This window comes from Mytilus trossulus, chromosome 3, assembly GCF_036588685.1.
Source record: "Mytilus trossulus isolate FHL-02 chromosome 3, PNRI_Mtr1.1.1.hap1, whole genome shotgun sequence".
Classification (NCBI taxonomy): Eukaryota; Metazoa; Mollusca; class Bivalvia; order Mytilida; family Mytilidae; genus Mytilus; species Mytilus trossulus.
Genome location: NC_086375.1, coordinates 20246555 through 20271591, shown reverse-complemented (window position 1 = coordinate 20271591; position 25037 = coordinate 20246555). Strand labels below are relative to the sequence as shown.

General features: G+C 31.9%; 1 protein-coding gene across 11 annotated transcripts in view; it reads left to right on the top strand.

Moving 5' to 3' along the window:
• Window positions 1-24823, top strand: part of LOC134710338 (calpain-9-like) — a 99710-nt gene extending 74887 nt beyond the window's left edge. For 6 of the 11 annotated variants that reach the window (XM_063570676.1, XM_063570674.1, XM_063570670.1 and 3 more), the window contains 8 exons: window positions 2328-2463; window positions 5777-5788; window positions 8437-8495; window positions 10601-10669; window positions 13007-13085; window positions 13515-13631; window positions 21290-21348; window positions 22248-24823. In XM_063570676.1, the coding sequence (XP_063426746.1) occupies window positions 2328-2463; window positions 5777-5788; window positions 8437-8495; window positions 10601-10669; window positions 13007-13085; window positions 13515-13631; window positions 21290-21348; window positions 22248-22274 (558 nt within the window). In that variant the 3' untranslated portion in view covers window positions 22275-24823. The remainder of the gene's footprint in view (window positions 1-2327; window positions 2464-5776; window positions 5789-8436; window positions 8496-10600; window positions 10670-13006; window positions 13086-13514; window positions 13632-21289; window positions 21349-22247) is intronic. The other 5 variants (XM_063570677.1, XM_063570675.1, XM_063570672.1 and 2 more) reach the window with 2 other exon arrangements.
• The last annotated feature ends 214 nt before the right edge of the window (window positions 24824-25037 follow it).

Below are 25037 nucleotides of genomic sequence, written 5' to 3'. Positions count from 1 at the left end.
GTATGTTCCTATTCCTGTTTCTATCTATAGAAGAAATCAAATATCATGAGAGCTAGAAAGAACTATTCAAACAGTAATTTCTGCTACACTGTATTAGAGTTCTTGTGTATTTGTATTTTTGTATTGAGTAATAATGAACAGTATTTAATGATCAACACATATCAGATATGTCAGAGACAGTTCATTTTCGACTTATGAATATCACTCTGGGTATTTTCCACCTTCTTATTTTATGTTGTTGAGTTCCTTAATTGGATATCAGCAAACGCTGCATACAAACAGACTGATCAGGATTTATTTTTCTAAAAATAAAAAAGGTCAATTAAGTAAATAAGTTCTGTAATTAAATATTAAATATGACGACTTTGGATTGCTGGTTCCTTATGTAAATAACAATATATGGACTCTTTGGCCTATCTATCATTGAAAAGAAATATGAAGGAAGATTTCATTTGTTTAAGTTTGGTCTGGAAAATAGATAAAACAAAATTACTTAGTTGTGCTAATTGATTTGTTTCCAACTTCTATGACTCAAAGGGTCATGATTTGTGAGCTTTTGTCATCACTATTGGTTATCAGCAATTTTTTTTAAATGTTTATTGCCCTTAAATGACCATTTTTCTTCACATTTTAGCATTTTATCTTGCTATATAATAAGTAGACAGAAACTGTAAACAACAGCATGCAAGATCTTCAAGATACTAAAACTTTCAATCAACACCTTATTGAAACATTTACCAATATATGGTTTATATAAGAATAGATTTTGTATGATTGCTTATGAGACAACTATCCACTAAAGACCAAATAAAGAAGATGTAAGCAATTATAGGTCAACAATGAGAAGAAAAACATCCCTTATACTAAATTTTGAAAGACCAGACATGACAGAATATGCAACTTTTCAAATGAGAAAACCAATGGCATGATTTATGTACAAAATATTATAAAAAAAAGTATGATAGACAACAAACCTATGACAACCACTGAAAACAGCTAACGGTTAAACATGTTTTCAAGAGTCCAGCTCTCCCCTATCCTGGAACAGCACTAAATGGGAAGAAACTGTAAAATTTAAACAGTGACCTTTCAAATTGACACAAAGCAAATAAACAGCTTACAAAAAGACTTATATATAAATAGTAAACAGTAGGGCAAGGTGGTGCTTAGAAGATTTTGTAAATAATTTAGTATACCAATTTTTACGTAAGCATCAAAGCATAACTTTTCAAAAGAAGTTTACTAAATTTACTGTAGGAAGTTTTATTTTGTTACATGCTTGTTTTGTACCAGGATTACTGTATACTAAGTATAGATAGTAAATAGAAAAATACTAGGCAAAGCTTTTGTAACCATGTAACAACTCAGCTTCAACTTATTTGCAATGATTCTTCAAGGTCATTAGTATAAAGAATTGCAGTAGGAGGGTGGTTATGAGTTAGGTGACAGATCCAGGCTCCTATTAGCCCATAAGTTATTTATTTTTGAGATTATAATTTTGACTTTAAGTTTCTACAGGTGCATAGATTAGTAACTAAAAACTTGTTCAATTGTTATTTAAAGGTGGTATGGGAGTATATACAAAAAATGGAAGTTTTTTTTAATACTTTGTCAAAAGGTTAATTGAGTAATATAAGTTTGAAATAAATATAAAAGAATAGATAGATCTTATAAAATGTTTCAGAATATCAAAAGTAAAAAGGGATTCACAAAATGTTATTTCCTACCTTAACATAAAATAGACAAATTTTTTTTTTTTTTTTTATTATTGTTTGCATCTAATAAAAGGCTGACCTGTTTGAAAATCTAGATCTATTGTGTTCTGCTATTTAAAAATCCAAGATGGCAGAAGACTCTCATACTGCCTGAAGTGACTTATTTAGGACTTATTATTTTAGCAAGTCATGATTTGCATGTTGTATGCTGCAAGTTGCCTGCATTAGGTACAATCCAGAGTTTTGTTGAATAGATAACTTTCTATAAATTTTGTTGAACATAGAAGTTATTATAAATTTTGTTGAATAGAGAAGTTATAAACAAATTTTGCCTTTTAAATAACTGATAGCTTTAGTCATTTTTTTCACCTGCTACTTTTAGTACAGTATGAACTTATAGTCTCTTGTAATCAAAAGTGATCCAAGTTGCATGAATTTAGAACAAAGCTAAATCTCAACTTGTAGTTGAATGAAACATTAAATTTCAATAGCATATTTCATGAAAGTGGTAATATCTGAACTGAGTTTATTGATATCTCAGTTAAATTTTATTTTCAGCATTTTGTTACTAAGTCCAGTTTCAATGAAGATTTCATTTATTTTTTGTAACAGGAGGAAAAGCCTCCAACAGAGGATGAAGTAGAACAAGAGGATGCTTTAAAGAGAAGTTTCAAAAGAGTTTCAGGAGATGATATGGAAATTGATGCATTTGAGCTAAGGGACATTCTAAATGCAGTGTTCAAAAAAGGTGGGTAAATTAATGATTAAAATGCTATTTGACAGGGACATGATTATAAAGTCAAAGGAAGGAAAATGTCATCCTCTGTGGTTGATTTTTAATATTAAATGCTGAATATCTTATTTAAAGGGATTCATAAAATGATAGCTTATTGTACACTAATTCCAAAAATATACTTTTTTTCTAAATAAGGGAAATAAATTGTTACTTACGGTTTGAAATATGACTATTCCGGTTTTATTTGATAGTTTACTTGATACTGATTCCAAAAGATATTGTTCAATATACTTTTACATAAAATAAGTACAAAAAATAGCTACTTCCAGTTTACACCAGGTCATTCCTGTTGACTTTTCCATCGTCGAGTGACTTGCAAGGTAATGCAAAAAGTCCCCTGGTTTTATCATGTATACACATGAAGTAAAAGTAAAAGTCTAAATCTAGAAAGCCAATTTTACCTATGACCTCGATTTCAGTTTCAAGGTCATAAACTAAGAGCTTCAAATCAAAAAACCTTAGGGCTAAATTATATACAGTAAATGAGTTATATCTCCATTTGCCTAATTTTTATAAGACCGCAAAAATTGAAAAATTTTTGGTCGTATATTGGTATCACGTTGGTGGCGTCGTCGTCCGAAGACATTTGGTTTTCAAACTATAGCTTTAGTATAAGTAAATAAAAATCTATGAAATTTAAACACAAGGTTTATGACCACAAAAGGAAGGTTGGGATTGTCTTGGGAGTTTTGGTCCCAACAGTTTAGGAATTAGGGACCAAAAAGGGCCCAAATAAGCATTTTCTTGGTTTTCCCACTACAACTTTAGTTTAAGTAAATAGAAATCTATTAAATTTTGTCACACGGTTTATGACCACAAAAGGAAAATTGGGATTAATTTTGGGAGTTGAGGTTCCAACAGTTTAGGAATTAGGGGCCAAAAAAGGGCCCAAATAAGCATTATTCTTGGTTTTCGCACAATAACTTTAGTATAAGGAAATAGAAATCAATGAAATTTGAACACAAGGTTTATGACCACAAAAAGAAGGTTTGGATTGATTTTGGGAGTTGAGGTTCCAACAGTTTAGGAATAAGGGGCCAAAAAGGGACCCAAATAAGCATTTTTCTTGGTTTTCACACCATAACTTTAGTATAAGAAATCTATGAAATTTTAACACAAGGTTTATGATCTTAAAAGGAAGGTTTGGATTGATTTTGGGAGTTTTGGTCCCAACAGTTTAGGAATTAGGGGCCCAAAGGGTCCAAAATTAAACTTTTTTTTGTTTGATTTCATCAAAATTGAATAATTGAGGTTCTTTGATATTCTGAATCTAACTGTGTATGTATATTCTTAATTTTTGGTCCCGTTTTCAAATTGGTCTACATTAAGGTCCAAAGGGTCCAAAATTAAACTGAGTTTGATTTTAACAAAAATTGAATCCTTGGGGTTCTTTTGATATGCTGAATCTAAAAATGTACTTAGATTTTTGATTATTGGCCCAGTTTTCAAGTTGGTCCAAATCGGGGTCCAAAATTAAACTTTGTTTGATTGCATCAAAAATTGAATAATTTGGGTTCTTTGATATGGCAAATCTAACTGTGTATGCAGATTCTTAATTTTTGGTCCCGTTTTGAAATTGGTCTTTATTAAGGTCCAATTGGTCAAAAATTAAACTAAGTTTGATTTTAACAAAAATTGAATTCTTGGGTTTCTTTGATATGCTGAATCTAAACATGAATTTAGATTTTTGATTATGGGCCCAGTTTTCAAGTTGGTCCTAATCATGGTTTCAAAATTATTACATAAAGTTTTTTGCAATAGCAAGAAATTTTCAATTGCACAGTTCAGCAATTGCAAGAAATCTTCAATTGCACAGTATTGTGCAATAGCAAGTATTTTCGATTGCACAGTATTGCGCAATAGCAAGAAATATCTAATTGCACAATATTGCGCAATAGCAAGAAATATCTAATTGCACAATATTGCGCAATAGCAAGAAATTTTCAATTGGAGTTATCTTTCTTTGTCCAGAATAGTAGTTGAATCAACTTAATTCATTGTTTTATACAATATACAATGTATATTCACTTTTACTACCAACTGATAAATTAAAACAATCAGTGATAACAAGCACTTTTTTACATTTTAATATTTTATGATGTATTTAAATGAGTAGTTATTGTTGCAAACTCCATTAGAAATTTGAATTGAGATCAGTTTTGGAATAAGGGAAAGGGGGATGTGAAAAAAAAATTGGGGGGGGACAATTTTTCAAGATTTCATAAATGAAAAGAAAATTTCTTCAAACATTTTTTTGAGAGGATTGATATTCAACAGCATAGTGAATTGCTCAAAGGCAAAAAAAATGTTTAAGTTCATTAGACCACATTCATTCTGTATCAGAAACCTATGCTGTCAGTTAACTGCTAGTAGTCTGTTGTTATTTATGTATTATTGTCATTTTGTTTATTTTCTTTGAATACATCTTCTGACATCAGACTCTGACTTCTCTTGAACTGAATTTTAATGTATGTATTGTTATGTGTTTATTTTTCTACATTGGCTAGAGGTATAGGGGGATGGTTGAGATCTCACAAACATGTTTTACCCCGCCACAATTTTGTGCCTGTCCCAAGTCAGGAGCCTCTGTTAGTCTTGTATTATTTTAATTTTAGTTTTTGTGTACAATTTGGAAATTAGTATGGCATTCTTTATCACTGAACTAGTATATATTTGTTTAAAGGCCAGCTGAAGGATGCCTCCGGGTGCGGGAATTTCTAGCTACATTGAAGACCTGTTGGTGACCTTGTGCTGTTGTTTTTTCTATGGTCGGGTTGTTGTCTCTTTGACACATTCCCCATTTCCATTCTCAATTTTATGTGTCAACTATTTAATCACAATCCAAATTTAGAGCTGAATCCAGCTTGAATGTTGTGTCCATACTTGCCCCAACCGTTCAGGGTTCAACCTATGTGGTTGTATAAAGCTGCGCCCTGCGGAGCATCTGGTTAACATAGGAGGGGAGAAAACTTATGTCTTACAACATGTCGCAACTTACATTTCAGAAAAAATATGTTGTCGATATCTTGTACAGTTTTTGAAAATAAACCAAATTGAAAATAGAAATATGACTTTGACCTCTGACCAATCACACCTAACGCACATACACAGTTCACTTACATATATTGACATTTATAGTTCCATTGAATGTAGGCTAATACTTTATTACATGTGCAGGATCTTATTAATTAACACTGTTTCAGTTTAGACTTTCTACATCTAATGGATCCTCTTATTTTCTACATTACTTTTTCTTTGTCACCAGAGGGCTACATGGGTAAGAAATATCACAGCACAATGTATATAATTATTATATATTTTCAAATTTGATTTCATTATATTCAATATTATTGGGTGTAGACCATTTCTGTTTATGACATCTTGTGAATGTTACCTGTAGTATGATTTGCAGCTGACAGAATAGCTAGGCCACCAAATAAAAATCCTATTTTAATTTTATGAACAAATGACAGTTTTAAACTTAGATTTAGAAGGAGAAACAGAGGTGAGTCTAATGTTAAGTATGCTATATCACCTGAGCCACATACACTTGAGGACTTTAATATATTGAAATTAGATTCAAATTTATCTGACAAGTTGTGTGACAATTTTAGGTGTAATACCACCAAATCTTGGTACACATCTGTCACATCTGGTTGAATTCTACACAATTTTTTTATAAGTGCAAATTATCAGACTAATAGGGGAAAATCAATGGTGGTATTACACCTTTAATATACACTGTATTGCAAGTGGACAGGGAAATTATCAGAAATGAAATTTTGTGGTTGTTGTGCAGAGAATGTAAATGCATATATTATTTCACAAAAGGCTCATTTATTTTGGAAGTTTTGAAAAATAGATTTTGTAAATACAAAAACTTCAAAACTGAGTTGACCCCGCCCCCTCATTCATGGTCTATTAACTTTGAAATTTTTGCCAAGTTTTAATGTTTTAGTTTGTGATTAGGTCATTTTTATGGGGAACCACTAGTGGTAGGTCAATGATACTTGGTTTGCAGTAATATTAACATTGGCACATCTCATTACTATGGAATTTTTTTTAACATACATTTTACCCCTCAGTTATGGTTGAATTTTAAAATTTTGCTTAGTTTAAATGTAGGTTTCTTTAAAATGAACTACTTTTGGTAAGTCAATGGTATTTGGTATGCAGTTGTATAAGCATTGTCACATCTCATTTCCGTGGATATTGTTAAGCCATGTACCTTCAGTCATAGTTCATTGACTTTGAATATTTGCTAAACTTGCATGTTAAAGTGTTGCTATTTTTTATTTCAACATTTGTTATATTGAAATTACAAAAAAGCGAGACATATCTCTGTGATACCAGTTCATTTTAAATGATAAATTAGTAAACCTTCATGGATTGTAATGAAACTTGGAGATAAGCTAATCTCTTTGAATAGGAAATAGTATGAAGATAGAGTTTTTTTTTTTTCTGATTCTGTTTTATACTGATATATGGACTCACTTTTTACAGTCAAAAATACACTTTTACAATCACAACAATTCTCACAGACAAGACACAAGGTTTTGTAGAACCCTTTAGAAAAATCAGAGTTCCTCACAAATATGTGCTCACAATTTCATCTAGCTTTTGTCATAATGCATGTCAATCACAAAATTTGGAGTTGTTTATATTGTGATTCAGCAAAAGGACAAAGATTTTGGAAAACATGCTTAAATTTAATAATCAAAGCAATGCTATTTACCAGTGTATATTTTATAACTATATTTTTCAGTAGTAATCATAAAAGAATTTAAATGCATAGGATAGGATTTTTTTTTTAAATCTTAGACCTTTAGTCAAGCAGCTTTCAAAATATTACTTTCCATTTATTATTTACATGATTTGAAATATTAGATATGGTCTACACTCAGATTTTAATATTTTTTTTATTTATTTTATATAATTTAGTGGCTTCTGCACATATTAATCACATATGTTTGCTGTATGTATGCAAACATAAAAACATATGATATTTTTATGTTTAAAATCTTTCAACACAAGTTTGTTTCCATTTATACAGCCATCTTCAAATCAGTGATGTTGCATAAAGCTATCACAAATCAATCAAATCAGTGGTTTTAAAGAAGTTAATGTAGACATAAATTAATTTAGATTTCTAAAGATGTCAATATTTGAATGCTTTTGTTTTAACCATATTTGACAGTAGGAGTAATACGACTCATTTTGATCAAGCATCATCACTCTTGAACAATTGTTTTGGAAGACAGCTCATACCAATGACACTTTTCCAAGACTGCATATTTTATCTAATCTTAAATTTAAAATGATTTCATACTTTACTGTATTTTAGCAGGTATTTCTTCAATAATAAATTGCCACTAGACATCTTAAGCTTGCGACAATCAATCAATCAATCAATTACATATTTCTGATGATGGAAGTAAATTAATTTCAAACAGGGTATACCAATAGTGTTCTCATGATTTTGTAAGTTTACTTGCTGATTAATATTCCAGCAACTTGTGTCATGTTCACCAGGATTAGTAACACATTTTTATATTGAGGGTAAAGCCTTTTTGTGGCCAAAGTTTAAAACTGAAACAATTTGACAAAGGTTATTAAAATTGTAATACTAATAAAATATATTATTATACTTACTAATATGGGTTATTGTCAATAAATTGGCTTATTTGTATTATCATACTAGTTAGTCCGTTACTGTATAATCAACTTCATACTTTACCAAATATATCATTCAAACAAAATTTATATTTCACATGTTGCTATGTTCCAATATTTCTTAATCATCAATGCCTTTTGACTATAGAAATTGAAATTATTCATAGTGTTGTATAAATGAAGATTAAAGCAGGATATTGAGTCATAGTTTTTACTGCAAATTATTTTAGCTTTTGATTCACACTTTTTCAGAATTTGATTTTGATGGATTTGGTGTTGATGCTTGCCGCAGTATGGTAGCCATGCACGATGTATCCTTTTCCAAGACACGAAAATGAATATCATATAATATTGTATTTACTTTTAAGTGAATGTCAAACCAGGTAGATTTTTATACGACCGAGTATAATGCATTGATGTCATTGTAGTCCAGAGTCATCTGAAGACACATTTGGTTTCCGGACAATAACTTTAGTTGAAGATCTCTAATAAATTTTTACCAAAAGGTTCAATACCACAAAAGGAAGGTTGGGATGGATTTTGGGGGTTATGACCCCATAGTTTAGGAAAAAGTTTAAAACTCATGTACAAGTCAACATTACTTAAGAATATCATATCAAATAATTCAAATTCTAAATAGATGAATGATACTTACTAAATGCTTAGGGGCCTTAATTAGGGCCCCGCCGACTAAGGCGGGTCGCCCTATAGTGATCAGTCTGTCCGTCCGTCCGTCTGTCCGTCTGTCCGTCCGTCCGTCCGTCTGTCCGTCCGTCCGTCCGTAACACTTTCGTGTCCTCTCCATATCTAGAGAACCATTATGATTTCATACTTAATACTTAACATGATTATCAACCAACACCAGAGGGTGTGTCATGTTGTATGTACAACTTTCTAGGTCAAAGGTCAAGGTCAAAAAATTTGGTTTTAGTTGACAACCCCCTGTCCTGTGGTGAAGATCGTGTCCGCTCCATATCTAGATAACCGTTATGATTTCAAAGTTTATACTTGACATCCATTTCAACAACCACCAGAGGGCGTGTCATGATGTATGTACAACTTCCTAGGTCAAAGGTCAAGGTCAAAAACTTTGGTTTAGAGTTGACAACCCCATGTCCTGTGGGATTGTGTCCGCTCCAAATCTAGATAACGGTTATGATTTCAAAGTTTATACTTGACATCCATTTTAACAACCACCAGAGGGTGTGTCATGATGTATGTTCAACTTCCTAGGTCAAAGGTCAAGGTCAAAAACTTTGGTTTAGAGTTGACAACCCTGTGTCCTGTGGGATTGTGTCCGCTCCAAATCTAGATAACGGTTATGATTTCAAAGTTTATACTTGACATCCATTTTAACAACCACCAGAGGGTGTGTCATGATGTATGTTCAACTTCCTAGGTCAAAGGTCAAGGTCAAAAACTTTGGTTTAGAGTTGACAACCCCGTGTCCTGTGGGATTGTGTCCGCTCCAAATCTAGATAACCGTTATGATTTCAAAGTTTATACTTGACATCCATTTTAACCACCACCAGAGGGCGTGTCATGATGTATGTACAACTTCCTAGGTCAAAGGTCAACGTCAAAAAAACTTTGGTTTCAGTTGACAATCCTGTGTCCTGTGGTGAAGATTGTGTCCGCTCTATATCTTGAGAACCATTATGATTTCAAATATTATACTTGACATCCATTTTAACCAACACCAGAGGGTGTGTCATGATGTATGTACCACTTCCGAGGTCAAAGGTCTGTCTGTCTGTCTGTTGGTCTGTCCATCGCTAACAAATTTGATCCACACTATATTTTGAGAGGACAGCTGTTATTATTTCATACTTTATACCTGACAAACATTTTCAACTTAACATATATATAAACCAACACCAGAGAATGTGTCATAATGTATGCATCCTAGGTCTAAGGTCAGTCTGTCAGTCTGTCCATCCGTTTGTTGTTCTTAACAAATTGTGTTCGCTCTACCTCTCGAGAACCGTTAATATTTCATACTTTATACTTGGTGGGTCATAATATCACTGAATATATTGAAGGCATAATTCTAAAAATATGTGACAAATATCAATTGGGCAGCACCTTTAAACATATTGTTCAAACATCAATCCATACATCCAGAAGTCACCTTAGAGTAGTCAACAATTAGTTCACATCATGCAGTCATATCACTATTATACTATGAAAGTAAGATGAGAATATTTATCAGTTTTAACTTAAAATCTTAAATTGAAATCACACATGAGACTCCTTAGAGTAGTCAACAATTAGTTCACATCATGCAGTCATATCACTATTATACTATGAAATAGTACTATCACTATTACCCCACGTTATTGACAGCTGGGCCCACAGAGATGGCTTCCATCTCAATGATATCTAGTTCTTTCTATTTTTCCTTGACAAACTGAAGGGTGATTTATCTGGAAAACTAGGATTTGACGAATTCAAGACACTTTGGACAGATCTCAGAAAATGGAAGGTATGTTTGTAATTATTTTTTAGACATCAATAGTTTTTTATCCTACTTGCAACACTTTCCAGAGGAACATAGAAATTTATACCAAGCATCTGTCCAGTATGGTTCGTGCTTTCACATGTATAATTATTTCCAGATTTTTGTTGCAGAAAGCTCGACTATATTTGGTGTATGCAAATATTTTATGATATACATGTCAGTCTTGCAGGTTTTATTTGACCTTGACCTCATTTTCATGGTTAATTGCTCAGTGTTAAGTTTTTGTGTTTTGGTCTATTTTTCTTAAACTATAAGCAATACTTTTCTTAAACTATAAGCAATATTAATATAAAAGGTTCATGTTAGCAATTTCCTGGAGAAGTTTGAAAATCAGTGGCAATCTACTATTTTTTTTAAAGAGTTCTGGAAATATTGATCATGTTAAAAATTGCATTGAAAATAAACTCATCAAAGATACCAGGATTAAAATTAACATTTACACCAGAAGTGCGTTTCGTCTACAAAAGACTCATCAGTGACGCTTGAATAAAAAAACGTTTAAAATATTACGAAGTTGAAGAGCATTGAGGACCAAAAATTCATAAATTTCTGGCAAATATAGCTAAGGTTATCTATTCCTGTGGAAGAATGCCTTATTTTTTTCAAAATTCATAGTTTTGTTAACAGATAATTTATATTTATGAACATATCAATGATAATTCAATTCAACACAGAAGTGCTGACTACTGGGCTGGTGATACTCTCGGTTAAATAAATCTCTACCAGCAGTGGCAACGACCCAGTGGTTGCAAATAAACTCATCATAGATACAAGGTTTAAAATTTTATATTTACGCCAGACACATGTTTGTTCTATAAAAGACTCATCAGTGACGCTCAAATAAAAAAATGTTTAAAAGGCCAAGTATGAAGTTGAATACTGTGGATTCATTTATATTCGTGGAATACCAATTTTCGTGGTTTTCGTGGGTCACAGCGAACTACGAATTTAAGAATTCAACGAAGAATAATCCCGATAAATGTGTATGAAGTGCAGATGGTATGAAGTCGGATGTTTATTTCCGGTTATGGTATGCAGTTTTAGTATAGTGTTGACTAGCGGTAAACATTGTAACATAAAACGTGTTTTTTTTATTAAAAGAAGATGCAAGTGTTTTAATTAAATCAATAATAAATATATCGAATATCAGTGATAATTTCCTTTTTAAAATTGATTAAAACTGTTCATGGAAAATAACTGCAAGTTGTTAATTACCGTGTCATAGTTTGGTTTACTAGTGATTAAAAATCAATAGGATGAAGTGGAGATATTGCCCGTAGGTAATATTGTTTATGACAGGAACATTTATTTTCACACCTTTTACTTATATGACTGTTTATTATATCGTGATTAGGGAAATGAGCTTTGAATTATAAAGTTTTGATCGCCTTATAGAATCTGGACAAGCATTTATGAATTGTAAAACAAACAAATAATTAGTTATTTATTATAACATTGTTGTAATAGAAGTTTTCAATGAACACTTTAACCTAAAATGACCAAGTGAGGATTTTGACAATTCAAAACTTTTTTCAATGAATACCTTTTTTTTGTTTGTTTTATTATTGATCAAACCAAGGAGGTTATATGATCTCCTAAATCAAAAAGAAATCCACGAAAAAATCCGATTTTTTTTCTTTTGTAATCAGCAACCCACGAATTTACGTATACCACGAAACGTGTTTTTTTCTCTATCCACGAAAAATGATACCCACGAAAATAAATGAATCCACAGTAGCATTGAGGACCAAAAAGTTTTGTTAACAGATAACTTATATTTATGAACACTCAAGTGAACACAGTGCTGACTTCTGGGCTTGTGATACCCTCAAGGAAATAAATCTCCATCAGCAGTGGCATTGACCCAGTGGTTGCAAATAAACTCATCATACCAGGATTAAAATTTTATATTGACGCCTAAAGTGTCTCACATACAATATTTTTTCTAAATTTTTATCAAATGATTCAAAGTTAAATCAGTGCTGATCAACTAATGACGCCTCTACCATAGGAAACAGAGGCATTATGTGTTACATATCTTTTAGATTTTTTTTTGCTGACCCACACCTGTCTATTTGTATACTTTAGTAATAATCTGCATTCAGCTGTATTATGAATATCAGTCATGAGAGATAGGCATATTCTCACTAGAAATTAAAGAGTTGTCATATTACTGTTCTCTTTATAATAACCTTGTGTTTAATTTTAAAGACAACAGAGCTGTTGTTAAAGTACTGGTTATTTTGTTGCTTTTGCCTACATGACAAATATTGTGTTAAAGCATTTTATTTATCTTTTCAGGGTGTATTTAAAGAGTTTGACAAAGACAGCAGTGGAAGACTCAGCTCTTATGAATTAAGATCTGCCTTACATGCTAGTGGTAAATTTATTAAAAGGGATTTTATATTTACAAAATTTAATAATGCATCTGATCAAAAGTTGATGATATACATAGATCTTTTTCAAGGAATCAATTGTGGCATTGGTATTATGTTGAAATAACATAAAAAAAATGGTGCACAGTGTTAAATAACACGCTACACAATTTATTCAGTGTACACCACATTTTAAGCTCACCTAAAATCTTCATTTCCTACCAATAGGATAAAAATATGACCACCCAAATTAAATCTTAACTCTGTTCTAACAGTTTTTGTGTTGTATATACTAGATAAGATAAAGTAATAAAGGCTTACCACAAGTATTAAGGGTTATTTTTACAACCTTCTCTCTGTCCATAGTTTTATTTTAATCAGTTTGTTTGAAAAACACCACACAAAATTAAGTGTATTTTTTATTTTTCTTGCAGGATTCAAACTGAGTAACCGTACATTTAGCACTCTAGTTATGAGGTTCAGTAATAAAGCAGGAGAGATAGAATTCAGTGATTTTATGCTGTGTGCTATCAAGCTTAAAACAATGTTAGGTAAGATTCTTGCTAGTGAAATGGTGCATTATATGATTTAACACCTCCAAAGTGTCGTCAAATTATATTCTGTTTGTCTGACAGTCTCTTGAAATTTTGTAATAAACTATTATGTTAGCATGCTTAACTGTGTTATACCTTTTCACATGTATCTCATGACTCTGCCCATCAACCAAGATGGCCACCATGGCAGAAAACAGATCATACCTCTTAAACTAAAGCATTTAGAGCAAATCTGACATGGGTTAATCAAAAATCATCAGGTTAAGATCTATCTGCCCTGAAAATTTCAGGTGCATCCAACAACCTGTTAATGGGTTTCTGCCCCAAAATTGGTAATTTTAAGGAGATTTTGCAGTTTTTAACTGGATTTTTGTGACAAAAATGTCGGTTATTGATCTGGGGATGCTCGGCGGGCGGGCGGGCGGTCGGTTGGTCGGTCGGGCCGGCGGCAATCAAATGTTGTCCGTGCATTAACTCATGAACCGTTCAACCAAAGCTTTTAAAATTTTAATATGTTGTTACTGACAACTAAATGAAGGTCAAGTTAAATAATGGTGATTTTGACTTTTACCGTTCAGGAGTTATGGTTCTTAAAAGATTGAAAAATTTCCAGTCATGTCCGTGCATTTACGCATGAACAGTTCTACCAAAGCTTCCAAAATTTTAATATGTTGTTACTGGTGACAAAATGGAGGTCAAGTTCAATAATGACGATTTTGACTTTTACCGTTCAGGAGTTATGGTTCATGAAAGATTGAAAAATGGTGTTTTCAGTCGTGTCCGTGCAATTTCTCATGAACCATTCATCCAAAGCTTTTCAAATTTTAATATGTTGTTACTGATGACAAAATAAAGGTCAGGTTCAATAATGGCGATTTTGACTTTTACCGTTCAGGAGTTATGGTTCTTAAAAGATTGAAAAATGGCATTTCCAGTCGTGTCCGTGCATTTACGCATGAACAGTTCTACCAAAGCTTTCCAAATTTTTATATGTTGTTACTGGTGACAAAATGGAGGTCAAGTTCAATAATAACGATTTTGACTTTTACCGTTCAGGAGTTATGGTTCTTGAAAGATTGAAAAATGGTGTTTCCAGTCGTGTCCGTGCATTTACCCATGAACTGTTCTACCAAAGCTTCCCAAATTTTAATATGTTGTTACTGATGACAAAATAGAGGTCGAAATCAATAATGACGATTTTGACTTTTACCGTTCAGGAGTTATGGTGCTTGAAAGATCGTAAAATGGTGTTTCCATTCTCATTATTGCATTTTCTCACAAACCATTCAATCTAAGCTTTACAAATTTTGATATGTTGATACTGATGACAAAATAGAGGTCAAATTTGATATTGACGATTTTCACTTTCACCAATCATCAGTAATGGTTCTTGTGATATTGCCAGGACACAAATAAATGCTAATAAATCCGGTTTGCTGTCGTTGTGAAAGCCTCTTGTTGGTCATTATCTGGAATATTATGATTGATAGAGATAAACTGTAACCAGCAAAATTGTTCAGCAAAGTAAGATCTACAAATAAGTTAACATGACCGAAATGGTAAATTGACCCCTATAGGAGTAATTGCCCTTCATATTCAATTTTTAACATTTTTATGCCCCACCTACGATAGTAGAGGGGCATTATGTTTTCTTATCTGTGCGTCCGTTCTTCTGTCTGTTCGTTCGTCCGTTTGTTGGTTTGTCTGTCCATTTGTTCGTCCGTCCGTTCATTTGTCCGTCTGTCCCACTTTCAGGTTAAAGTTTTTGGTCAAGGTAGTTTTTGATGAAATTGAAGTCCAATCAACTTGAAACTTTACATGTTCCCTTTGATATGATCATTCTAATTTTAATGCCAAATTAGAGAATTTATTCCAATTTCACTGTCCACTTAACATAGAAAATGATAGTGTGAGTGGGGCATCAGTGTACTGTGGACACATTCTTGTTTGTACTAAAATCTTCTCCTGCAACTACTGAGACAAATTTAACCGAACTTGGCCACAAAAAAGTATCTAATGACTGTTTTTACATTTTTATACGCTGCAAAAAAAAAATTTGCGCTGTATAATGCTATCATGTTGTCGTCTGCATCATCCAAAGATGCATTTAGTGTCTGGTCAATAACTTTAGTTAAAGTTAATGGATCTCTATGATTTTTTACCAGAAGGTTCAATACTACTAAAGAAAGATTGGGATTGATTTTGGGGGTTATGGTCTTAACTTGTGTTAAGTGTATGAATCTCTCTGAAATTATACCACAAGTTCCATACCACAAAGTGATGATTAGGATCAACTTTTGGGGGTTATGGCTCAAAACATTTAAAAATAAAGGGCAAAAAAGGGGGAACATCTAGGTTTTTTCTGATTTATGGACAATTAAGACAATTTAAAAGCTGTATAAGGGAGGTAATTCAAATTGAATACTATGTTGTGTATGTTTAAATTTACCTCCCTTACACTACTTGTAAATTATGTATGATGAAATGTCAAGTTTTGGACTAATTGTCCCCCCAAAAAAGGGGGCAATAGGCAACAGCATAGTGTTTTGCACAAAAGCAAAAAGAGGGGGTCAACATTTTTTTTAGAGGTGGGTTTGTGGGAAAGTCAATTATCAACAGCATAGTGTATTGCACAAAAGAAAAAAAGGGGAGGTTAGATTTTATTTTTTTTGGGGGGGGGGGGGGGGGGGGTAAATTCACAACAGCATAGTGAATTGCACAAGAGCAAAACACATATAAATACAAATCATATTAACGATCTAAGTTCTTTGACTACAGTTTTTCTGTGTCAGAAACCTTTTATGTGTCAAAATGTTGGTTATTGATTTGGGCAGGTAAGTCTGGTGGGCAGGAGCCAAATGTTGTCTGTGCATTTACTCATGAACTGTTCATCCAAAGCTTTTTAAATTTTTAATATGTTGTTACTAACAACAAAATGGAGGTCAAGTGAAATAATAACGATTTTGAAAAATTGTTTCCAGTCATGGGGGTGTATTTACTCAGGAACCATTCAACCAAAGATTTTCAAATTTTAATATGTTGTTACTGTTGACAAAATGGAGGTCAAGTTTGATATTGACGATTTTCACTTTCACCGTTCATCAGTAATATAGTCCTTGTGATATTGAAAAATGCCAGGACATAAATAAATGTTAATAAATCTGGTTTGCTGTCGCTCTGACAGCCTCACAATAGTGCAGGCAGCATTAAGTTTTATCCCTGTCCATCTGTAAGTCCCAAAGTTGGTTTTTGTTCTCTATCTTAAGTTTGCTTCAACCAAATGTTATTAATCTTAGACACAATGCTTATTACCACAAAGCACAGACCAAGTTTGAATTTTTGTTTCATCACTTAGATAGCAATATACGACTCGTCCTATATTGCTATCACGTTGGCGTCGTCGTCGTCCGAATACTTTTAGTTTTCGCACTCTAACTTAAGTAAAAGTAAATAGAAATCTATGAAATTTATGACCACAAAAGGAAGGTTGGGATTGATTTTGGGAGTTTTGATCCCAACATTTTAGGAATTAGGGGCCAAAAAGGGCCCAAATAAGCATTTTCTTGTTTTTCGCACAGTAACCTTAGTAAAAGTAAATAGAAATCTATGAAATTTTGACACAAGGTTTATGACCACAAAAGGAAGGTTGGGAATGATTTTTGGAGTTTTGATTCTAACAGTTTGGGAATAAGGGGCCAAAAAGGGGTCCAAATAAGCATTTTTATTGGTTTTCGCACCATAACTTTAGTTTTAGTAAATAGAAATCTATGAAATTTAAACACAAGGTTTATGACCACATAAGGAAGGTTGGTATTGATTTTGGGAGTTTTGATCCTAACAGTCTATGAATTAGGGGCCAAAAAGGGGTCCAAATAAGCATTTTTCTTGGTTTTAGCACCATAACTTTAGTATAAGTAAAGAGAAATCTATGAAATTTGAACACAAGGTTTATGACCACATAAGGAAGGTTGGTATTGATTTTGGGAGTTTTGATCTTAACAGTCTAGGAATAAGGGGCCAAAAAGGGGTCCAAATAAGCATTTTTCTTGGTTTTAGCACCATAACTTAAGTATAAGTAAACAGAAATCTATGAAATTTAAACACAAGGTTTAGGACCATAAAAGGAAGTTTGGTATTGATTTTTGGGAGTTTTAGTCCTAACAGTTTATGAATAAGGGGCCCAAAGGGTCCAAAATTAAACTTTGTTTAATTTCATCAAAAATTGAATAATTTGGGTTCTTTGATATGCCAAATCTAACTGTGTATGTAGATTCATAATTTTTGGTCCCATTTTCAAATTGGTCTACATTAAGGTCCAAAGGGTCAAAAATTAAACTTAGTTTGATTTTGACAAAAATTGAACCCTTGGGGTTCTTTGATATGCTGAATCTAAAAATGAACTTAGTTTTTTTTATTATTGGCCCAGTTTTCAAGTTGGTCCAAATCGTAGTCCAAAATCAAACTTTGTTTGATTTCATCAAAAATTGAATAAATGGGGCTCTTTGATATGCCAAATCTAACTGTGTATGTAGATTCTTAATTTTTGGTCCTGTTTTCAAATTGGTCTACATTAAAGTCCAAAGGGTCCAAAATTAAACTTAGTTTGATTTTAACAAAAATTGAATTCTTGGGGTTCTTTGATATGCTGAATCCAAACATGTACTTAGATTTTTTATTATGGGCCCAGTTTTCAAGTTGGTCCAAATCAGGATCTAAAATTATTATATTAAGTATTGTGCAATAGCAAGAAATTTTCCATTGCACAGTATTGCGCAATACCAAGAAATTTTCAATAGCACAGTATTGTGCATTAGCAAGTCTTTTCAATTGCACAGTATTGCGCAATAGCAAGAAACATCTAATTGCCAAACATTGTGAAAAGCATTTTTTTTTTTAATTAGAGTTATCTTTCTTTGTCCAGAATAGTAAGCAAGAAATATCTAATTGCACAATATTGTGCAATAGCAAGAAATGTTTTAATTGGAGTTATCTTTCTTTGTCCAGAATCAACTTAAATCTTTGTTATATACAATGTATATATTTACTTTTTACTACCAACTAATAGATTAAAACAATCTTTACCATTCAGTGATAACAAGCAGTTTTTTTACATCTTAATATTTTATGCTGTATTTAAAAATGAGTAGTTATTGTTGCAAACTCCATGAGAAATTTGAATTGAAATCAGTTTTGGAATAAGGGAAAGGGGGATGTGAAGAAAAAAAAATTGGGTTCAATTTTTCTCAGTTGAAATTTCAAAAATAAATGAAAATTTCTTCAAACATTTTTTGAGAGGATTAATATTCAACAGCATAGTGAATTGCTCTAAGAGAAAACAAAAAAAATAAGTTCATTAGAACACATTCATTCTGTGACAGAAACCTATGCTGTGTCAACTATTTAATCACAATCCAAATTTAGAGCTGGATTCAGCTTGAATGTTGTGTCCATACTTGCCCCAACCGTTCAATGTTCAACGTCTGTGGTCGTATAAAGCTGCGCCCTGCGGAGTATCTGGTTGATTATTGGCCCAGTTTTCAAATTGGTCCAAATCGGGGTCCAAAATTAAACTTTGTTTGATTTGATCAAAAATTGAATAATTGGGGTTCTTTGATATGCCAAATCTAACTGTGTATGTAGATTCTTAATTTTTGGTCCAGTTTTAAATTGGTCTACATTAAAGTCCAAAGGGTCCAAAATTAAACTAAGTTTAATTTTAACAAAAATTGAATTCTTGGGCTTCTTTAATATGCTAAATCTAAACATGTACTTAGATTTTTGATTATGGGCCTAGTTTTCAAGTTGGTCCAAATCAGGATCCAAAGTTATAATTTTAAGTATTGTGCAATAGCAAGAAATTTTCAATTGCACAGTATTCAGCAATAGCAAGAAATCTTCAATTGCACAGTATTGTGCAATAGCAAGAAATTTTCAAATTCACAGTATTGCGCAATAGCAAGAAATATCTAATTGCACAATATTGTGCAATAGCAAGACATTTTCAATTGGAGTTATCTGTCTTTGTCAAGAATAGTAGTTGAATCAACTTAAATCATTGTTTTATACAATATACAATGTATATTCACTTTTACTACCAACTGATAAATTAAAACAATCTTTACCTTTCAGTGATAACAAGCACTTTTTTTTACATTTTAATATGTATTTAATTGTAGTTATTGTTGCAAACTCCGTTAGAAATTTGAATTGAGATCAGTTTTGGAATAAGTGAAAGGGGGATGTGAAAAAAACAAAAACAATTTTGACTACTGATATGATCAAGAGAATATATTGAATAAAGCCTAATAACAGTCACAGAACTACAACTGCATTAAATTTGAATTTTTTTTTTTTTTATTTGAAAACCAAAATCCACGAATTTAAAACCCCACGAACTAGTAAATATTGGTCAAACCACGAAAATTGATACCCACAAATTAAAGTACTTTCACAGTACAACTCGTCTAAACATCAACCCAACAATGTTAGACCTGTAAATTTGCTTTCGCAAATTTTTCCCTCACCGGGATTTGAACCCATGCTACTGCAATATCGTGACACCAAATCGCCTGCACTGTAGCCGTCCCGCTAGACCACACGACCACCTGCGAAAGCAAATTTACAGGTCTAACATTGTTGGGTTGATGTTTAGACGAGTTGTATATACATAATGTACACAGCCATGTATCACCATCATTGACAACTCTACAACAAAATGTTATATCTGTAAATTTGCTTTCGCAAATTTTTTGTTCTTCCCTCGCTGGGATTCAAACCCATTCTACTGAGATATCCTGACACCAAATCGCCTGCACTGCAGCCATCCGGCCTTATATATCATGTACTGTAGTACGCCGCTAGTTTAAAACTGACGAGGAAAGGTAACACACGGCCACTGAAAGCTTTACTATTTGTGAAGCCCAGGTGGTCGTGTGGTCTAGCAGGATGGCTGCATTGCAGGCGATTTGGTGTCACGATATCTCAGTCTCAGTCATGATCTATTTATGGGCTTTGATACTTTTGCTCAGTTTAAAAATGTTTGTGATTCTATCAGATTATAGTTACCAATAGTAAGTTAATGATATTTGGTATGCAGTTGTATGGACACCTGCTCCTCACTTTGGTATTTTGACTTTGAAACTTTTGTTTACATAGTTAGGGAGTTAAAGTTGTTTTAAAAGGAAAATTTGTCTTGGCCACATTTTTTTACCCCTGTCTGTCATTCCTCAACTTATACATATTCAGACCTTTTCTAAACACCATCACATTTAGAAACTAAGTAAGTGAGTCTGCTTTGAAGAGTTATAAAGTTAAGGTTTGGTTTGGCCAGCTGATATTTGTCAAAATTACTGGGTTAAGACTATGATAACTTTTCATTATCAAATTTAAACTAAAAATAGGTTTAGGGGCCATAAGTATCACTCCAACAACTTGTTTCATTTCTTTAGGTAAATTATTTGACCACTTGGTTCATTGAATTTGAATGTTTTGCATATGTCAAAGTATTGCCATTTTTATTTCATCATTTGCATTAAAATATTGCAATAACATACAGTTACATCCAAGACATAATTCTGTTTCAAAAGTTCTGCAATGTATCTTACAAACATATTAATGTATTCTCAAAGGTTTTTAAGTAGACTTGCTTTTTTCAGCATCTTTCAAGAGCTATGATGCACAGAGACAAGGAATTGCTGCTTTTGATGTTGACAGTGTAAGTTTAACTCATTATTCATAGATTTCAGTTTATAACTTAATTTATAATAAACTTGAGAATTATTTCGGAATCCATTATCCAATATTGTAACAGGTGTCACAAATGTAGCAGATAATGCTGACCCTACCAGAACACTAAATTCATCCCTAGGTTTTTGTAGTGATTATTTTCTTTTTTTGGTAATGTATTGCTGACTGTCTTTTTAACTTACCAAGCTAAAATTTTCATTCAGAGTTAATACCATCACTTGGTGTCTTCCATCAACATGACTTTTATGAAGAATCTTCTCTTTAAACCACAACAGATTTATAATTCGTTATTAGTCCCTACCAGCAAAACTGAAGGTGACATTAATTTGTGGTCTATCCCTCTGTCTGCCCACCAGACCTTCAAATCAGTTTTCACTTTTTTTGCGTCACGCTTTAAAATTGATTTGATATTTCATATACAGTTTTATCATGACCATTGAATTTTGTTCAGGTGTGATGAATTGTGCAGAGTTATGGTTCTTGGACTTGCAAGTTGTCAGTTTTCTCCAATTTTTTTAGTCATACTTGAAGATAATGATTTGATATTTGGTATGTAGTTTTACCATGACCAGTTAAAGACCAGTTTGAATTTTGATCAGGTCTGATGATTTTGTTCAGAGTTATGGTTACTGTTCTTGGACTTGCACACTTTTTTTTCTCCCATCTAGGGGCACTATGTTTTTCGGTTTGTGTGTCCCTGCTTTCTTTCGTCCATTCGTCTGTCTGTCCTGCTTGAGGTAAAAGTTTTTGCTCAAAGTAGTTTTTGATTAAGTTGAAGTCCAATCAAATTGAAACTTTCTCTCTTTTGTATTTTTGAATATGTTATGATATATTACATTAAAATGCAGTTCTATTTTTTTCTTTCAGTTTGTTGCAACTACTATGTACTCATAAAATGTAACAAAGGACCTTCAGATGTGTTTGTTCCTGTGATGTAACTGTTTTCTGTCTGTCTCCATCATTAGCAATACTTTTCAAAGAAGTGACTAAAGATTATGTACTATATCTACCATAACTTTGCATTTAGTATTGTATTTTCTTTTACATTTTTTAATTTCAAGTCTAATTTGTTGAGGATTATGTATCCTTTGTCACCAGTCATTTATACATTTATTATTTTTAAAAACCAGAGAGGCAATTTAAACCTGAGTCAGAGGAACAGAGAAACATCAAATAAAGAGCTCTTGTAATTATTATCTGAAATTTCAGTAAATTTTATTTGAAACCAATGGATGTATTTAGGATATTAGGTTCTAAGTACCTGTTATATAACTAAGCTTAAAATCAGACGAGCAAAGATTTTAATTTAATTGTTCCATATAGGAAATTATTATGATTATGTTTGAAAAACATTTAGAAGTTTGATTAATATAAAAAAAAAAAAATTATACAACAATTTTACATGTAGACTCCTAATATTTTTAACAGGGTTAATCCAAAACTTGAAAATATAGGAGCCAATTAAAAGCATGATTGGCATTTCACTCTCAATGCATTTGGTCTCAGATAAAAAAGAAATCGTACTTAATCTCCAATTAGTTATACAAAAATGAACCTCTGATTGCATGTGGCATACACAATTTTAAGACCAATATCTTTGAGGAATTATTTATAGTTTCTTATATTTATTCTATAGCAGTTATTATGCATTTAGAAGTATCTTGCCTATAATTTCAGGGTTGTGGAATGATATTATATGTTTTGAATATTGATTCACCATTCATATGGCTGACTTTAGAATTTGAAGTTGTGTCCAAAGAGTTAATCAGAATAGATTTATTAATAAACTTCCATTCAAAAATGTTGGAAGCAAGTTGCCTGAAATATTGTCTCTTGTCAAGGTTGAGCAAAAGTTGACTGACCACAAAATTTACTATTTTTGGTGTTCACAAAATGTCTCTTGTCAAGGTTGAGCAAAAGTTGACTGACCACAAAATTTACTATTTTTGGTGTTCACAAAATACACTAGATACCTATATTTCTTAACATTTCCATACTTTGACATTTTCATAACTTTGATGGTTAGTATTTTGATGTTAAGTGACTAAAGAATGTTTGAAATGAACAGAAGAATAAAAAACAAGTTATAGAAGTGTAAAACAATAAAAGACTTAAACAATAAGGAACAAAATAATTATATAATTTTTATGAACAAATTTTGTAAATCATAGTTGATAAGAGCAGTGTTTCTGCTTAAAAACGGGCAATTTTTGTTAACTGAATGTCCAGCATTAATTGCCTGTGTCATCCATGTATGAGGTATGCTGAATGAGATTAACCATTTCCACAACCCTACACTGGAATATTACCTCAGTTAATTTTTATCTGTTTACTGTAATCATGAAAACCCTTTTGGGTTGTTTATTCTTATGTCTATTTTTACATGTTTACAAATAGCTTTTGTAGTGTTTTGTGTAGTCTAAATCATATACAATATACTGAGTCTGATAATAGTTATTAGAATTTTATAATTAATAGATGTTATTATATTCGTTATTATTTTGAAATATTTATATAGTCTGTGGGATTGTTACTATGTATTATGCAGTGGCATCTTGTTATATTATCTGTACTTGTTATTAAGAACTATTACTTGTAAGATTAATGTAATATTCAGATTTAACTTATGCAATATAACCTGCTAACTTTTTTAATTATTTATTTTCACAATATTTTTTCCCCATTATGTACATTTTTAAAAGATCTGCATTTACATGTTTTTTATAACATAGTGATACATAATTTATTCTTTTGATGCATTTTCTCAAATAACTGTTTAAACTTGAAGGTTTTGATAAGAATGACAAACACATGGAAATTAGTACACCACAAAATTTACTAGTTTTGGTGTTCACAAAATACACTAGATGCCTATATTTCTCCACATTTCCATACTTCGACATTTTCATCAAGATCAAGATGATGGTAATTTATTTCGAAAAAAGTATATATCAGATCTGTTCCAGTGAAATCCCATAACTGACAAGTATTGTTATTTACTGGGTAATCAAAATGTTTCAAAGACTTGTGGAACCAGTCTATCTTGCCTGAACAATGTAGATTATGAAACCAGTTTATAATGCAGAGTTTTCCATTTGCAGAGGGTGTTAAAATTTAAGAAAACGCTACATTTTTGATATTAAAAAAAAATTGTGTGTTAAATTTAGCATTATGATTTTGTTTTTTCTTAACTTTATGGTATTGTTCATTAAATTGAATATATATGGTTTATTTGGTAAGTGCAATACATGCTTTTGTTAAATCTGTTTTCACTTGTAACTTGATCACTTTTCGATTTTTAGCATTTTATGGTGCTTCTTTTATCCATTTTTTCTTGTTGGCCAGGTATATGTTAATATATTATAGATACGGTATTATAGTTTTCCAAGGCACTCACTTATATGTTATTACCATTTTTAACCAATAAAACAATGTGCTCTTGATTCATTGTAATTGTTCTTTCAAAGATAACACCAGGGCAAATGAAATGGAAGTTTCCTATTTGTTTTTGTTTATTGTCTTTAATACAACTTTCATCACTTTCCATGGACTCATTAGGTTAGTTAATCCATGGAAGTAATATTTAAAAGGAATAACATCGACTAATTAGCATGTATTAACGGCCTGCAGAGCCCTGTACTAAAGTCATATGATTTT